We start from the raw sequence: 17,904 nt of genomic DNA, 5'->3' as shown, positions 1-17,904 counted from the left end.
TTTTAAAAGGTTGCTTTTCTTTTTTTTTCAGACAGTAAAGACACAGTTTAGAGATGAGAAAGTTCTATAAATGTTTTTGTTGATTTCCCTAAGGAAAATATTGCTGTCAGAGAGTTTCTTCATTCTTAGCACCAGTTTATAATATCTCCCTTCTCTGATACGTCAGTGCAGTAATCTTTGACACGGTGGCACTTTTTTCCAGGCCTGGGATCAGGGTTCATAGGCATCCAGGACCAATTTTGGAACAGTCTGTGGGCTGGGACAATTTGTTCTTTGTCCTAGTCTAAGAAACTAAGAATAACCTGATGGGAAAGAGGCATGGTTAGAATTCTTTAAAGATAGAGAACTCTCCTGATAATTGTGACTCATCATTTTTAAGTCTGTTTTTCATAAGTAAAAGGGTGACATTGGTATGTAAAACATAAACATCTCTCCCCAAATTAACACTTGTACCTGTTTTCTTAAACTAGTAACATTCTACATTTACTTATATAACGTTCCTTTTAGAGATAGCTCAAAAAATAGTTTGTCAGTAAATAAAGATAATCCTTTGGGTAAAACAAATATTCTCTTGATCATTTTTTATCTTTGTGAGTACTTTTTGGAGAACATTTCTTCTGAATGAATGTTGGGGCTTCTCAACAGTCTTTTCGAAGCAAACAGACACATTTCTTTATTGGTAGCCTGGTTTCTTTCAAATATACATTTTGTGCTACCTATGTTCTCTGCATATGGTCTCTGATAAGCCTGATAAGACTTCTGATAAGAATAAAATTGAAGGAGCTGTAATTTGAATACTCACCCATAAAAATGTTACCAGATAGCCATGGACAAGGAAAAAAAGGCAACAGGTCCATTGATTCAAACCAGCTGCTGGATCCTTGGGTCATATGAGCTCAGTTCAGTTCAGTTCAGTCCCTCAGTCGTGTCTGACTCTTTGTGACCCCATGGAGTGCAGCACACTAGGCTTTGCTGCCCATCACCAACTTCCGGAGCTTGCACAATCTCATGTCCCCTTGAGTTGGTAATGCCAGCCAACCATCTTATCTTCTGTCATCCCCTTCTCCTCCTGCCTTCAATCTTTCCCAGCATCAGGGTCATTTCTAATGAGTCAGTACCTGGCATCAGATGGCCAAAGTATTGGAGCTTCAGCTTCAGGGTCAATCCTTCCAATGAATATCCAGGGTTGATTTTCTTTAGGATTGACTGGTTGGTTTTCCTTGCCATCCAAGCAATTCTCAAGAGTCTTATCCAGCATCACAATTTAAAAGCATCTATTCTTTGGCACTCATTTTTCTTTATGGTCCAACTCTCACATCCATATGTGACTACTGGAAAATTCATAGCTTTGACTATACAGGCCTTTGTTGGCAAAGTAATGTCTCTGCTTTTTAATATGCTATCTAGGTTGGTCATAGCTTTTCTTCCAAGGAGCAAGTGTCTTTTAATTTCATTGGCTGCACTCACCATCTGCAGTGATTTTGGAGCCCAAGAAAACAAAGTCTGACACTGTTTCCATTGTTTCCCTATCTATTTTCCATAAAGTAATAGGACCAGATGCCATGATATTAGTTTTTTGAATGTTGAGTTTTAAGCCAACTTTTTCACTCTCCTCTTTCACTTTCATCAAGAGGTTCTTTAGTTCCTTTTTGCTTTCTGCCATAAAGGTGGTGTCATCTGCATATCTGAGATTATTGATATTTCTCCTGGGAATCTTGATTCCAGCTTGTGCTTCTTCCAGCCCATTATTTTGTGTGATGTACTCTGCATATAAATTAAATAAACAGGGTGACAATATACAGCCTTGATGTACTCCTTTCCCAATTTGGAACCAGTCCATTGTTCCATGTCCAGTTCTAACTGTTGACCTGCATACAGATTTCTCAGGAGGCAGGTAAAGTGGTCTGGTATTTCCATCTCTTTAAGAGTTTTCCACAGTTTGTTGTGATCCACACAGTCAAAGGCTTTAGCGTAGTCAATGAAACAGAAGTAGATGTTTTTCTGAAATTCTCTTGCTTTTTCTATGATCCAGTGGATGTTGGCAGTTTGATCTCTGATTCCTCTTTCTTTTCTAAATCCAGCTTGAACATCTAGAATTTCCCTGTTCACTTACTGTTGAAGCCTAGCTTGGAGAATTTTGAGCATTACTTTGCTAGTGTGTGAGATGAGTGCAATTGTGTGGTAGTTGGAACATTCTTTGGCAGTGCCTTTCTTTGAGACTGGAATGAGAACTGATCTTTTCCAGTCCTGTGGCCATTGTTGAGTTTTCCAAATTTGCTGGCATATTGGGTGCAGCACTTTCACAGCATCGTCTTTCAGGATTTGAAATAGCTCAGCTGGAATTCCATCACCTCCAGCTAGGTGATGGACACTAGCTTTGTTCGTAGTGATGCTTCCTAAAGCCCATTTGACTTCTCACTGCAGCATGTCTGGCTCTAGGGGAGTGATCACACCATTGTGATTATCTGGGTCATGAAGATCTTTTTTGTATAGTTCTTCTGTGTGTTCTTGCCACCTCTTCTTAATATCTTCTGCTTCTGTTAGGTCCATACCACTTCTGTCCTTAATTGTGCCCATCTTTGCATGAAATGTTCCCTTGATATCTCTAATTTTCTTGAGATCTCTAATCTTCCCCTTTCTATTGTTTTCTATTGTCGTATAAGCTATTCAGTTCTATTCATCATAGTTTTCAAAAAGGCTCTCCTCTTCTCACTTTTGAAGAGATCAATACTTTAGTTGTTTTGCATGTCTTCTGCTTCCTTTAAAATGTTACTCCTTTTATTTGAGTTTAATCTTTAGTAATATAAGAAGTGTTGTTTTAGAGAGGTGTAAAGGTAGTCTAGTGTGTTGTTATGTACTAGAACATTGCAAGTGGAAACCAAAGCCAGGAACACATCACAAGAGGTTTTTATATTCCCTGGAAAGAGGTTGTACTTTAGACTGGAGATGGCTAAGTCAACAGATAAGGAAATAAATCTTTTAGTGTGGTGATACTTTTTTTTATTATTTCTTTGAGATGTTCTCCTCTGTTGTATGGCAGTGTGACTAAATCGTAGTGATTTAAAAGAGTTAACTAATAAAATGCATGCTGTGTATTAGCTAAATGTAACCATTGGTAATATTCCCTCTCTCTCTAGCCTCTCATCCTCCCTCCTTCTCTCTCTTCCTTTCACTTATTTCTCTTTCTTTTGACTTCTTTTTTCTTCAAAAGCTTTCCTGGGTACTTGAGGAATTAAAAAAAAATTAGGCTAAAATAACACTATCTTATTATTTCACAGTTTCACTTATTTCCCAGGGACACCAAATACTTTCTGAAATACTCTCCCTGAAAAAAAAGAATCAGAAGAGTGGTCACAAAAGCTCCCTTAGTGACTAAGTCACTGTCACTTGCCAAGTTAGTTAAATTGGATTACTGTATCAGTTCTTTGTACTTAATCCTTGAAGGTGATATACTACAAATATGTATGTGTATGTCTCTGACTAAGATTTTAAAAGGATCAACTTAGCTGTTGTATTGAGAAAAGAATGAGGAACAAAGGGTGGGGTCATGGAGAGAAGCAGCAGAGAGATCTGTGAACAGGCTGGTGGATCAGACCAAGCTTGGCAACAGAAAAAAGATGGAGTGAAGTGGTTGGATGTGTGGCATCTTCTATGGTAGGACCAACAAGTTTTGCCAGTGGATTGGATGTAATTGAAGGCAAAGGGGAATCCGGCATACTTCAGTGGTATTTTGCTGGAGGCACTGGAAAAATAGAATTCCTAACTAACTAGCATAAAAGCAAGCTTCAGGAAAAGATGAGTCATTCCAGTGTAGACATGTTACATTTGAGATATCTAGTAGACATCCAAATGAATATATCAAGTAGAGAGTTGGTATAATATGAGTCTAGAGTTCTGAGGACCAACCTGGACTGCAGAAATAATTTGGGTAGTCACCAGCTTTTAAATGGTGTTTAAAGCCATGAGACCACCCGCAGTGATCATTGATGCAGAGAGTGCATCAAGAAAAGAGATCTAAGGACTGAGCCCTGGAGAGTTAGGGAGATGAAACAATTCCGAGAATAGGATACTGAGGCCTGTGAGACAGGAAAATCAGAGCATGTGTGTGTCCTGAAGGCCATAAGAAGGTGTTTCAAGGAGGAATTGCCTTCTTCAAATGTTGCTGATGGATGACATAAGTAAATCATTGGGAATCAACCACTGGATTTTAGCAAAATGATGTGGAGAGATGCACCAATAGCCTAATTCCAGTGAATTTAAGAGGAAACTGAAGAATAGGAGTTTCAGTAGGCTAGTCTGGACAGATTTTTTAGTTTTGCTAAAAGAGGAGCAGAGAAATGGGAGTAGCTGAGAGGGGACATGGGGTTAAGAAAGGGCTTATTTAGGGATTTCCCTGGCAGTCCGGTGGTTAAGACTTCACTTTCCAATGCAGGGGGTGCAGGTTTGATCCTCACTCAGGAAGCTAGCTAAGATCCCATATGCCTCACGGCCACAAAACCAAAACATAAAAGCAGAAGCAGTATTGCAGCAAGTTCAGTAACGACTTTAAAAATGGTCCACTTAAAAATCTTAGTAAAAAAGGAACTTATTTAGATGTGAGAGAAGTAACAAAATAATAGCATGTTTGTAATTGGTTGAAATGATTCAGTCAGAGGAAAATTGATAACATGGAAGAAGCAGGGGGAAATTACTGTCAGAGGATTTAAATAGAGGACGTAGCGTCTAGTGCACTTGTAGAGGGGTTGCCTGAGGACTGAGGAGTCACTTGTCTATAATGTAATAGAAGGACAGCTGGCAGAGTGTACAGGAAAAGTGCTGGTGGTGAGGAGAGCTACTAGGGAATCTTAGCGGGGAGAGCTGCTGAGGAAACTTAGGGATCTAAGTTTAACTTCTTTATTTTACTCAGAAATGATGAAAATGAGATCATCAGCTCAGGGTGAGGATTGGAGACTGGGTGTTGGGAGGTTCACAGAAGGAAGAACATAGGAAATGTTTGTCTAACAGCAGGCAATTGTATGGTCCAGGGTGGGATTTCTCACCTTGAGCCCTGTGGACGTTTGAGGCTGTGTAATTCTCTGCTATAGGAGACTGACCTGCGTGCATTGCAGCCTGTCTTGTTATGTCAGGCTTCTACTCACTGCATGATTATAGCTTCCTTCTTTCTTGACCCCCATTTGTGACATCTTCCAAATGTCTCTGGCTGTTGTCAGATGTCCCCTGGAGTCAAAATCCCCCACCCAGTTGAAAACCACTGGCCTCGGGAAATGTAGTATGATTATCAGGGAGCATTAACCGCCCAGTGGAGGTTCATGATCATGAAATTAACATGAGCTCACTCAGCACTGTTGGCTTCTATTCGGTGTGCAGGTGTAGCACAGAATACAAAAGTGAGATTTAACAAGGGTGGGGGTCTTGCCAAATGAATACAATGAAGACAGAGAAGAAACAGGGAGTGATTTTAATAATTGATTATGAAGTGTATGCTTGGTGAGAATGAAAGGGAAGATAGGAGGAATACTAGATTGTCAGCCCTGCTGGGGTCATAAGATTGTTGGCATTGGAGTTCTGGAGAGAGTGAGTTGTTGGAGCTTTAAAAAATAAAATAACCTCCTCTGTGTTGGTATCTAGGGAGGAAATCTCAGATGGAGGAAGTGCAGGATGAACTTATCCACAGACTGACCATTGGTCGGAGCGCCGCCCAGAAGAAATTCCACGTGCCACGGCAGAATGTGCCAGTTGTCAATATCACTTATGACTCCACCCCAGAGGAAGTGAAGACGTGGTTGCAGTCAAAGGGCTTCAACCCTGTGTAAGTCTCTCTGGGAATCCTTTACAGTTCTGTGCGTAAAACATGCAGTGTTTTCAATTTGATCACTAAGATGCACAAGTGATTCCTAGAAAATGTGAGAACCCAAGCTGTATCCATTATACTTAGGAAATGACTCTAGCCATTTATAGCTAAAAAACGAATTGCAAGATGCGGAAATAACTGTCTTTTGTTGGCACCCCATTTTCTAGATGGTGGGGTCTGTTCATCTTTGGCTTCTAAAGCAATCTGTTGGCAGCTGTCTTTATCCTTCAGAAGGTCACATGTGTAGACTGTGGTCTTAACCTAGACTCCCTAGGCCACAGAGGACACAAAGCAGAAACTTTCCTCCCGCTGCAGCATGTAGGTCCCAAGCAAATAAAAAATAGCTGACATTACTTATCCTGGGTTATAACCTAATAGAGCTTTTCCTTTCAGAACTCCATAGGGAAGTTTCTATTTTTCTATTAAAAAATTGTAAATATTTTGTGTATATTTGGTACACGTATTTGAACATGTGTATTTGAACTCTTTGAACAATACGTATTCAAGAGAACCTGACACATGGGACTCACCTATGACTGAAAAGAATGAGGCATGCTGGTTAGTCAGTTGCCCAACTGCTAGAAAGTTATCTATTCCTTCTACAAAACACCACATTTCAAGGAATTGCTGCTACATAATAAGAATAATAAACCCAGATAGTGCTTTTTTGATAGTTTATGGTTAGTGATCTTTTTTTTTAGTGATAATGACCTCAAGGTCATTACCAAGCTAGCCCCCTGTCATTCCCCTAAGCACTCTAGTACCATTTATGATTTTCAGTGTATAGAACACCTGGAGAAGAGAGATTGTAGAGGACCAGAAATTTTCTTTTGTTTTTTCTAGACAGTTTGTATGTATGTATGTATGTATAATTTATTTTTATATAAATATAGTTGATCTACAGTGTCGTGTTAATTTCTGCTATAAGCAAAGTGGCTTAGCTATGCATCTGTGTACGTTCTTTTTTATATTCTTTTCCACTACGGTTTACCCCAGGATGCTGAATATAGTCCCTGTGCTCTACAGTAGGACTTTGTTGCTTATCCATCCTATCTTAGTTTGCATCTACCAACGCCAGACTCTCAGTTCGTCCCTGCCCCTTGGCCACCACAAGTTCAGACAGTATTTTTAATGCTCTGTTTTTTTCTTTTCTTTCTTTTGTTTTCTCAGGACTGTTAATAGTCTTGGAGTATTAAATGGTGCACAGCTTTTCTCTCTCAATAAAGATGAACTGAGAACCGTCTGCCCGGAAGGGGCCAGAGTCTTTAGCCAAATCACTGTTCAGAAAGCTGCATTGGAGGTATGACTTATCAACCCAAGATGGTGTTTTTCTGTATTAGTCATGAGGGTGGACTGCAGTTTGAAAGCTCTGGAAATAATGTTTGTGTCCATATTGGTCACTCTCTTTGCCTTTCATACAGAGCTGAATTCAACTTGAATCAGGTTTAATAATCTGTTACTGGAGTCATCAGTGACCACTTTTAGGGAGATTAATTTATTTTAAGTGTGCCTGCAAAATGAAGCTTGAACTTCATGTATTTTGGGATGTCTAATAAAAAGCCTAATGCTTTAATTTTGTATGTGCTAACTACTCCTATAGGAATTTTATTTACTCATTTACTTCAAGTGAATAAATGACCTAAGAGGCCAGAAAATTTTTGCCTGTCCTTAACATTTAGTTTGTAGATTCTAGCAAGTTAGAGATTGCTGTTGTTTAGTTGCTAAGTTGTCTCTGACTCTTCTGTGACCCCACGGACTGCAGCCCACCAGGCTCCTCTGCCCATGGGATTTCCAGGGCAAAATACTGGAGTCGATTGCCCTTTCCTTCTTCAGAGGATCTTCCCAACCCAGGGATCAAACCTGCATCTCCTGTATTGGCAGGCAGATTCTTTACCACTGAGCCACCAGGGAAACCCAGGTTAGAGGTTATAAAGTGTTAAAACGTGGCTGTATGCCTTAGGCCTGCTTAGTGAACTGAAAGTTGCTCAGTCGTGTCCAACTCTTTAGAGTCCCATGGACTATACTGTTCAGGGAATTCTCCGGGCCATAATACTGGAGTGGGTAGCCTTTCCCTTCTCCAGGGGATCTTCCCAACCCAGGGATCAAATCTAGGTCTCCCACGTTGCAGGCAGATTGTTTACCAGCTGAGCCTCAAGGGAAGCCCAGGAATACTGGAGTGGGTAGCCTTTCCCTTCTCCAGGGGATCTTCCCAACCCAGGGATCAAACCCAGGTCTCCTGCATTGCAGGCAGATTCTTTACCAGCTGAGCTATCAGATAAGCCTAGACCTGCTTATACATATAAACAATCAGAGAGAAAATATTAGTTATTTTTATTTATTTATTCCTTAGTTATAGTTGTTTCTGTGAAAGCAGGAGAATAAATTTTTTCTAGATTGGATATACTTAAGCTTCCAATATCCTTCTCTGCTTAACATGGGCTATGTAAGGGTAGTAGTTTCTAACTGTTACATCTCACAGCTCTTAATAGCTTTCATGAAAATTAAACTCAGATTCAGATGAAAGGATATAGGCTTTGGTGTGAAATCAATACACAATTATCTCTAGCAGGTATATTGTATAAATTCAGCAGTTAAATAATGAACTAAAATAGCCTCGTGCATGCAACCCTATAACCATTCTCAGTCAGGAGAAATTTTTCCCTTGAAATTTTTTCCTACCACATTGATCTTTCTTGGTTCTATATTAGGCTTTCTGTCTGTTGAATATGAGTCAGGATTATATCTTTCCTCAGGCTGTTTAGTTACAATTATGCATTCTGTTTTTATTGAGAATGTTAAGGGTTAAGTAAGTTCCATAATCCTAACACTTCTGAGTTCCTTCAGTCCTGACTCCCTATTGCTATCGTTTTCCCTGACTGCCCATGTCCTCCTGGCCTCTTGTTCCTCTTCCTCTGGATGTGAATGGAGGCAGAGACTTGTTACCTAAGGTTCTGCATCTTCCCCAGGCACCTTCCCATCATGCCCTTCTCTTGTATCTAGTTCACTGTTTACTCACCTGTGTCGCCAGAGACTTCTGTAGATGAAAGGGGATTATAGTGGGTGCATAGGGGTTGTAGGTCAGACTTCAAAAGGACAAGAACCAACAAGATGTCAGATGGTCAGAACCTTTTGGTGTGAGGAAACTTGGTGTTTTCTGAGCCCAGTCTTTGGGCCTGATTTAGAATCCCCTACAGCAGATAGATGAATATCTTGCTTGACCTAAAGAGCATTCTTTGATAAGTTAGCATCTTTTTGTGCTCATACAACCTCTTCTTTCTCCCAGGGAATCTAAAGCATTCCACATGCATTACTGATTTACCTTTAACATGTTCAAGTGAAAGCATGGTGAATGAATGGTCTTTAGACACTATCAGTGAAAAAGTGAGGTTAGTGGAGTCCAAACCATCACTTATGGTGAAGGGCAGCCTTCAGTTCCCCGCCGAGAGACGTGAGAAGAAAAACACAAAGAACTTTTAGCCTGAGCCATTTCCTTACGTGATCTGCAGCCTCACAGACCACTAACCATCTTGTCTGAACCATGTTTGTTTTTCAGGATAACAGTGGCAGTTCTGAGTTGCAAGAAATCATGCGAAGACGACAGGAAAAAATCAGTGCTGCTGCAAGCGACTCAGGAGTGGAGTCTTTTGATGAGGGAAGCATCACTAATTAGTTTCAAAATTCCATCATTCTTGGCATGTTTCCACCATGCTTTGTTTTAAGAAGCCATGAAAGGAATGTCAGATTCTTCTTTCTTGGTATACAGAATTTATCGCCATAAAGAAACAATGCAAACCTAAGTAAGCAGAGGACTTGCTTCTGGGCCCATTATTTTTATGAAAATTAAAAATTTTAAGCAGAAGTTTTGACCTTGGGAAATATTTTGCATATTCGACCAAGGTGAGGTTTCCTTTAATGGATTAATTATTTCATCTCAGTCTCAATGCATAAGCAGATATTTTTGACAGTGGTGAATTTATTTATTGCAGCAAAGCAAAAAGATAGATATGCCCATGATTCAAAATCTAAATATTTTTAGGTTTGCCTGTGACTGTGTTGTGTATCATCCAGGGTGTAGCTTGCTTTAGGCTAGTCTCTGCTTACTTAGGTCTCTTCTTAGACATATAGACTATTTAGATTTATTTAAAGTTCTTAATGCCAACAGTTTAAAAAAAATTGAAACATTTAATGAACTGTAAAGTACAACAAGGCCTTGGACATACAAATAGAAACCTTTAGAACATTCCTGAGACATTTTATTTGTCACGGCTCTGTTGCTCACAATTCCTTGTATAGCTTGTATTTTGATTTAGTTTATACTCTACTTATTATCTATACTGTGTTCTTATATATTAAGAAAGCACAAGTGTAAAAGAGGTCACGTACATTCAAAATCTGTCACAGGAAATAGCCTGCATTGGTGTGTGTTACAGTATTTTGCTTAATGAAGGCCCCAGTTCTGAATATTGATATAAGTAGTTAAAAGTAAACTGAGGCCATCTTATGTGTTTATCCATGTCAAGTTTTTCTGATATTAAGAAATAATCTACACATATTTTGATCCTGTGAAAGATTCTAGGTAGAGAAAAGAAAGAGACCTAACCTTCAACAAAGTTATTTTTGGAAACATGATTTTTGTCATTAAATGTTATATTATTTCACATATATAAAACAGATGTTATGTAAGAATGTTGTATATTTTAACATAAACCCATTTAGAGAGATTATCTAGATTCATTAATTTTCATAGTGCCTTTTTCACATGAGTCAGCTGGAAAGTCTGCAATAAACAGTATTTGCTGTATGTTAATAAATGGCTTGTGTCTCATTGGCAAAAGGGACCTTTGGCATGAAGAGTGGGGATCACGGTTGAGTGGAATGGGAAAAACAGAGGCCCACTTTTGTTTTTTCCTTTTTAAACTGATTTCCAGTGGAGTTCTGAGTGGGTAACAGCTGCTCTAGATTACTTTCTTCAGTTGTTTCTCTTCCTTCCACCCCTCTTATTTCATCACATTTTCTTCTGCCATCAAGTCCACTTGATCCCAGCAGTAGAAACAAACTTATACCCCGCATTTGTGATTATGAAATGCCGCCATATAAATGCCTTGTTAGAGAGCTACAGTAACCTGTGAGTTGGATATTATAGGAGGATTAGCTTCCTAGAGGTTAATTTTCCCCAAATCATGAGGAATAAGAGAGGCTCTTGTTTTCCATTTCTCAGTTCCCCCAAAGCACTGTCCCTCAAACAAAGTGAGACAAACATTAGAATAATAATTGTTGTATATCTTCCCATTTCATAAGCATGGATGCACATGTATTTATTTTTCAATTATTTGTTTATTTTTAAATGTTTTTAATTAAAAGTTTTTTGACATACCACATGGAATGCAGGACCTTAATCCCCTGACTGAGGATTGAACCCATCTTCCCCCTACAGTGGAAGCAGAGAGTCCTAACCATTGGACCACCAGGAAGTTGCCTGATGCACATTTATAACTTAGCCCTTATGGAAAATATCTGAAAATGTAGAAATAAGACAAAATAAATTAGGATAGGAAAGTTAAAATAACCTGTGTGTAGTATAGTGTCAGTTCAGTTCAGTTCAGTCGCTCAGTCGTGTCTGACTCTTTGTCACCCCATGAATCACAGCACACCAGGTGTCCCTGTCCATCACCAGCTCCCGGAGTTCACCCAGACTCATGTCCATCGACTCAGTGATGCCATCCAGCCATCTCATCCTCTGTCGTCCCCTTCTCCTCTTGCCCCCAATCCCTCCCAGCATCAGAGTCTTTTCCAATGAGTCAACTCTTCGCATGAAGTGGCCAAAGTACTGGAGTTTCAGCTTTAGCATCATTCTTTCCAAAGAAATCCCAGCGCTGATCTCTTTCAGAATGGACTGGTTGGATCTCCTTGCAGTCCAAGGGACTCTCAAGAGTCTTCTCCAACACCACAGTTCAAAAGCATCAATTCTTCGGTGCTCAGCCTTCTTCACAGTCCAACTCTCATATCCATACATGACCACAGGAAAAATCATAGCCTTGACTAGACAGACCTTTGTTGACAAAGTAATGTCTCTGCTTTTGAATATGCTATCTAGGTTGGTCATAACTTTCCTTCCAAGGAGTAAGCGTCTTTTAATTTCATGGCTGCAGTCACCATCTGCGTGATTTTGGAGCCCAGAAAAATAAAGTCTTGACACTGTTTCCACTGTTTCCCCATCTATTTCCCATGAAGTGGTGGGACCGGATGCCATGATCTTCGTTTTCTGAATGTTGAGCTTTAAGCCAACTTTCTCACTCTCCACTTTCACTTTCATCAAGAGGCTTTTGAGTTCCTCTTCACTTTCTGCCATAAGGGTGGTGTCATCTGCATATCTAAGGTTATTGATATTTCTCCCAGCAATCTTAATTCCAACTTGTGTTTCTTCCAGCCCAGCATTTCTCATGATGTTCTCTGCATAGAAGTTAAATAAGCAGGGTGACAATATACAGCCTTGAGGTACCCTTTTCCTATTTGGAATCAGTCTGTTGTTCCATGTCCAGTTCTAACTGTTGCTTCCTCACCTGCATGCAAATTTCTCAAGAGGCAGATCAGGTGGTCTGGTATTCCCATCTCTTTCAGGATTTTCCACAGTTTATTGTGATCCACACAGTCAAAGGCTTTGGCATAGTCAAGAAAGCAGAAATAGATGTTTTTCTGGAACTCTCTTGCTTTTTCCATGATCCAGCGGATGTTGGCAATTTGATCTCTGGTTCCTCTGCCTCTCCTAAAACCAGCTTGAACATCAGGAAGTTCACGGTTCACATATTGCTGAAGCCTGGCTTGGAGAATTTTGAGCATTACTTTACTAGTGTGTGAGATGAGTGCAATTGTGTGGTAGTTTGAGCATTCTTTGGCATTGCCTTTCTTTGGGACTGGAATGAAAACTGACCTTTTCCAGTCCTGTGGCCACTGCTGAGTTTTCCAAATTTGCTGGCATACTGAGTGCAGCACTTTCACAGCATCGTCTTTCAGGATTTGAAATAGCTCAACTGGAATTCCATTACCTCCACTAGCTTTGTTCATAGTGATGCTTTCTAAGGCCCACTTGACTTCACATTCCAGGATGTCTGGCTCTAGGTCAGTGATCACACCATCGTGATTACCTGGGTCGTGAAGCATAATCTGATTCAAAAAGAATTGGTGTCATTTATAAGTATGTCTTTATGCTATAAAATTCCAAAGGAAAATATCACAGAGGTAGTAATTGCAGGAAGTAGTTACCTCCTTCAGGGTGGTGACGACAAAGAGAAGAGTTGAAATTCATGGAATTGAAAAGCTGGAGGGAGAATTTGAGCCAGACATCTGAGGAGTTAGGTTACTGGGATAAGAAATTTGGAGAAAAGTTCCCACCACTGGTAAATAAACAGACCTCCCAGAAGAGGGGCACAGCCTAACTGGTGCTGTTGCCTCAGGAATTCAGAAAATAATTCAGCTGGAAAAAAAAATAGTTTACTCTGTATGGCAGTCTATGCGCCCATCCACGTCTTTCCAAATGACCCGGTGTTATTCTTTTTTATGGCTGAGTAAAATCCCACTGGATGTATGTACCACATCTTCTCTATCCATTGCTGTTGATGGATATTTAGTTTGTTTCCATGTCCTGGCTGTTGTAAATTGTGCTGCAGTGAACATGTATCTTTTTGAATTATGGTTTACTCTGGGTGTGGGGCTTCCCTGGTAGCTCAGCTGGTAAAGAATCCGCCTGCAATGCAGGAGACACCAGTTCGATTCCTGGGTCAGGAAGATCCCCTGGAGAAGGAATGGCTACTCACTCCAGTATTCTGGCCTGGAGAATCCCACGGACTGTATAGTCCATGGGGGTACCAAAGGGCCAGACATGACTGAGAGACGTTGACTTTCTGGGTGTATGCCCAGTAGTGGGATAAATTCAGAAAGAGAAAAACAAATACCATATATTAACACATGTATGTGGGTTCTAGAAAAATAGGTATAGATGATCTTATTTACAAAACAGAAATAGAGACAAAGACAGAGAACAAACGTATGGATACCAAGGCAGAAAGAGGAGGATGGGAATGGATTGGGAGAGTGGGATTGACACATATACACTATTAACTATGTATAAAATGGATAACTAATATAACTAATAACTAATAATAGATAACAAGAACCAACTATATAGCACGGGGAACTCTACTCAGCACTTTGTGGTGACCTAAATGTGAAGTAAGTCCAAAAAAGAAGGGATGTATGTATATGTATAGCTGATTCATTTTGCGGTATAGCAGAGAGTGACACAGCGGTGTAAAACAACTATTCTCCAATAAAAAGTAAAAAGAAATAAAATAGTTGGGCAAATCCATGGAGCTGGGACTCAGATACTTAAGGACAGCAGGCCAGGCAGCTGAAACTGGGATTTCCGGAGGGAGAATAAGGAGGCTGCTCTTGGGAGTCACTGGAACCTACTGGGAATCAATTGCTACTTACAAAGTGGAGGGCTATTATTAAGGTGATGTTGACAGAAACAGGAAGTAGAACAGAAGGAAGCAAGTCCCTTGTTCCCTGTCTAGCTTCTTATGATCCAGTGGCAGAATCTATTGGTCACCCACCTGGCAAAGCCCCAAATTGCAAAGCTGAGACTAAAGCAGGTAGATTTGAAACTGAAAGAACAGCTCAATAATCAACCTGTTTCAACTCTGGCTACTTGGCTTACATATACACTCTTTTATACATCTTTGAAATTCTATAAAATGATCAAAACATGTTTCTGCTATAGTGTCTGATACATAGTAGATGCTCAATAAATCTTTGTAAAATGAACTGTTAAATGGTTAGATCTTTGTAAAAATGAACTTCCTGGCCCGACTTAAATTGTCTCTAACTCCACTTTGCAGTCTTATTTTGAACTGGATTCTATAATCTCTTATAGCAAACATCCAACTTGTAAAAATTTCGTGTATTTATCCACTTATGTACTGGGAATGGTTCTGATGCTCTGAATACCATAGTGAAAAGACTGGCAAAGTCTTTCCTTAAGATTACATTAGTGGGAGCAACAAGAATAAAGTAAAAATATATAAGCATACACATAAATGTTTATTCTTTTACCCAACAAGATGCAGTCATCTTTCTCTGTTGTTTAAACAGTATTTAACAGAAGGAATTGGTTAAACAGGCAAAAAGAAAACACTGTGACATCACAGAGGTGGGAATAATAGGAAGAAGCCCCTGCCCCTTGGGCTAGCGTTGCATAGGGAAGGGGCTTGGGTTTGCCAGCATTTAGAAGTCTGAGGAGGGGAAGGGCCCTGGGAGCTGGGACACAGACCACTGAAGAGAAGGCACTGTCTCATGTTGGTGCCTCATGAACACAGAGGAGAGAACCCCTGGAGACCTGGCATGGAAGCTCGAAGGAGAGGGAGGCGATTCTGGACAGTTTACCTCTGGGGTGGGTGGGGAGGGGGTGGTGCAGTGATGCTGGTTCTGAAAACACAGAGGGAAAAAACTAGAAACTAGGATCACCTAATCACCAATCAACTGTTGCTGCCAAAGTGGAGATCTCATCACTGGTGTTAAGCCATTTGCTTATGGCTGAATTTTCTCGGCCTTTGTATATTTCTTGTTTTTGTTTTTGATGTTCATTGAGCTTTTGGAAACTAGGATTATAGTTTTCTATTAATTTTGGTCAAGTTTCGGTCATTATTACTTTTTTTTCCTGTCCTTCCTGCCTTCTGTCCTTGGGAGTCTCCAATTTCATGTATGCTGAGCCATTTGAAGTTTTCCTAAGGTCACTGATAATTTTTTACTGAGTTTTTTTCTCGGTGTTTCATTTTTTGTTGTTGTTCAGTTGCTCAGTTGTGTCCTACTCTTTGCGACCCCATGGACTGCAGCGCACATCAGGGTTCACATCAGGCTTCACTCTCTCCCTGAATTTGCTCAAACTCACGTCCATTGAGTTGATGATATCATTTCATTTTAGGTAGTTTCTGTTCCTGTTTTCAAGTTCACTAATCTTTTCTTCTGTAATTTCTAATCTGCTGTTCATCTTTTCCATTTGTGTTTTTCATCTCAGATATTAGGGTTTTCATCATTAAAAGTTTTACTTTTTGAAAAATATCTTTCCTGTCCCTACTTGACTTGCTCAATATTTCTTTGATTTTTTTCCGTTGTATGGAAGGCAGTGAAACTATCTTAGTATTCTTACTTACTAATTCTGTCATCATTATATCTTCTAGGTTAATTATGATTGATTTTTTAATGAATTTTTTTTTTTTGCTTCTTTGTGTGCTTGAAATTTTAAAAGCTCTGATCACTTTCAGGATTCTTTTCTGTATCTTTCACTTTTAATGTAATTTTTAATTGGATGCCAGATACTGTGAATTTTACCTTGTTAGTTGCTGGATACTTTTGTATAACTTCAAATGTTATTGTGCTTAGTTTTGGCATGCTATTCAATTACTTAGTAAGAGTTGGATCCTTTCTGATCTTTCCTTTCTTTATGTATTTTTAGGTGGAACCAGAGCAATATTTATATTACAACCAATTTTATTGCACTATTGAAGCAAAACTCTCCTGAATCCTCAACCTATTACTCCATGCATTATGTTTCCCACTGTAACAGATGATAATAGGGACTATGCCTGGTTCTGGTGAGCTCAGAATTGTCCTTCTAAGTCCTCTCATGTGAGTCTTTTCCTCAGGCTTGAGCAGTTTTCTAATAGGCATGCAATGAGCCATCCTCCACTTATGACTCTACGGAGACCCTATGTGTATCTCCAGAGCTCTCCCTTGATGCAGCTTTCTTTGCTCTGTGACTCTGTGCTATGAATTTTAGTTCCCTTGCCCTTGTCACTCTCTAAGCTTTTGTCTCCTCAACTCAAGGAGTCTACTGAACTCCACCTCAGTTCTCTCTCCCTGCACTGAACTTTGAAAGCCATACCTAGGCAGAAAATTGGAGCAACTGTAGGATTTTCTGCATTTATTTTTCAGCTTTTATTGCCTAGTGTTCAATATATGAAAAATCTTTTCTCCCCTGTTCTTCAGATTAGAAATTTATATCCATATGTATTCAGCTTGGGATTTGCCTGGTGGTCCAGTGCTAAGACTCTGCACTTCCACTGCAGGGAGCATGGATTTGATCCCTGGTTGAGGAATGAAGATCCCATGTGCTGTATGGTGCGGCCAAGAGACAATAAAAATTTTTTTGTAATGTATTCAGCTTCACCAACTCGTTTTCTCCCCTGTGATCTGTCTTCCAGTATGTGTCAAGACAATCCAGTGAATCTTCTTTTCAGTTATTGTATTTTGTCAGTCCCAGAATTTACATTTAGCCTTTTTTTATAGAGGCTGTGTTGCTGCTGAGTGAAGATCTCATGAGGTTGGTTCCGGTCTCTTTCTTCCCAGTGCTTACATGGAACAATATTAAAAAGTTGTACACACTCACAGGGATTTTTATAAAGACTGGTTGTTTCTGAATAGGAAAAGACAATGTTCGCTTAGTAAACATTTTGTAAGGGTCTGCTTTAACAATTGCATATTCAGTGAGAATCCTAGAGGTATCCTCTGCCTTCAGAGGATATACAATCTGAAGAACTGTTGGCAACTTGCTGTATTTATCCCTGAGATTAATTTTATTGGTCACTTGTGGGGCAAATTACATCTTAAAACCACCAAAAATCAGTGCTGACTTCCCAGAGACTGTGATTTTATACATGTGACATTGGGTGTTTCCCAAAAGACATGCTTTTAAGTTAGTCTATTCAGAGGTCTTTGTAAGGTTGTGTCAAGGGCCCCTGGGGATGAATCAGCAGGAGAAAGTATCAAGTAGTTACCATTTTACCACCCTCCTCTTGGATCTTCTTTTCCTTACTTAAAACATAACATGCTCAAAAAAGTCGTGGCTGCTATAGGCAATTTCCAGAGAAGGGGTCTAGTTCCAGCAGTTCTGGGTCCCAGACAGGAATTTTACTCAGTACTCCCATCTACCCCCCGGCCCAACCCATTCTGTTTCTACCATCTTGGTCCTCCATCCCCTCTTCAATGCAGGCTTCTCCAGG

At 39.8% G+C, this 17,904-nt stretch overlaps 1 protein-coding gene across 7 annotated transcripts in view; it reads left to right on the top strand.

Moving 5' to 3' along the window:
* Positions 1-10,662, top strand: part of EPS8 (epidermal growth factor receptor pathway substrate 8) — a 197,366-nt gene extending 186,704 nt beyond the window's left edge. For all 7 annotated transcript variants that reach the window (XM_027541429.1, XM_027541433.1, XM_027541426.1 and 4 more), the window contains 3 exons: positions 5,629-5,809; positions 7,022-7,151; positions 9,405-10,662. In XM_027541429.1, coding sequence (XP_027397230.1) covers positions 5,629-5,809; positions 7,022-7,151; positions 9,405-9,521 — 428 coding nt within the window. In that variant the 3' untranslated portion in view covers positions 9,522-10,662. The remainder of the gene's footprint in view (positions 1-5,628; positions 5,810-7,021; positions 7,152-9,404) is intronic.
* Positions 10,663-17,904: the final 7,242 nt, after the last annotated feature.

This window comes from Bos indicus x Bos taurus, chromosome 5 (genome assembly GCF_003369695.1).
Source record: "Bos indicus x Bos taurus breed Angus x Brahman F1 hybrid chromosome 5, Bos_hybrid_MaternalHap_v2.0, whole genome shotgun sequence".
Classification (NCBI taxonomy): Eukaryota; Metazoa; Chordata; class Mammalia; order Artiodactyla; family Bovidae; genus Bos; species Bos indicus x Bos taurus.
This window is presented reverse-complemented; position numbering and strand designations above follow the sequence as displayed.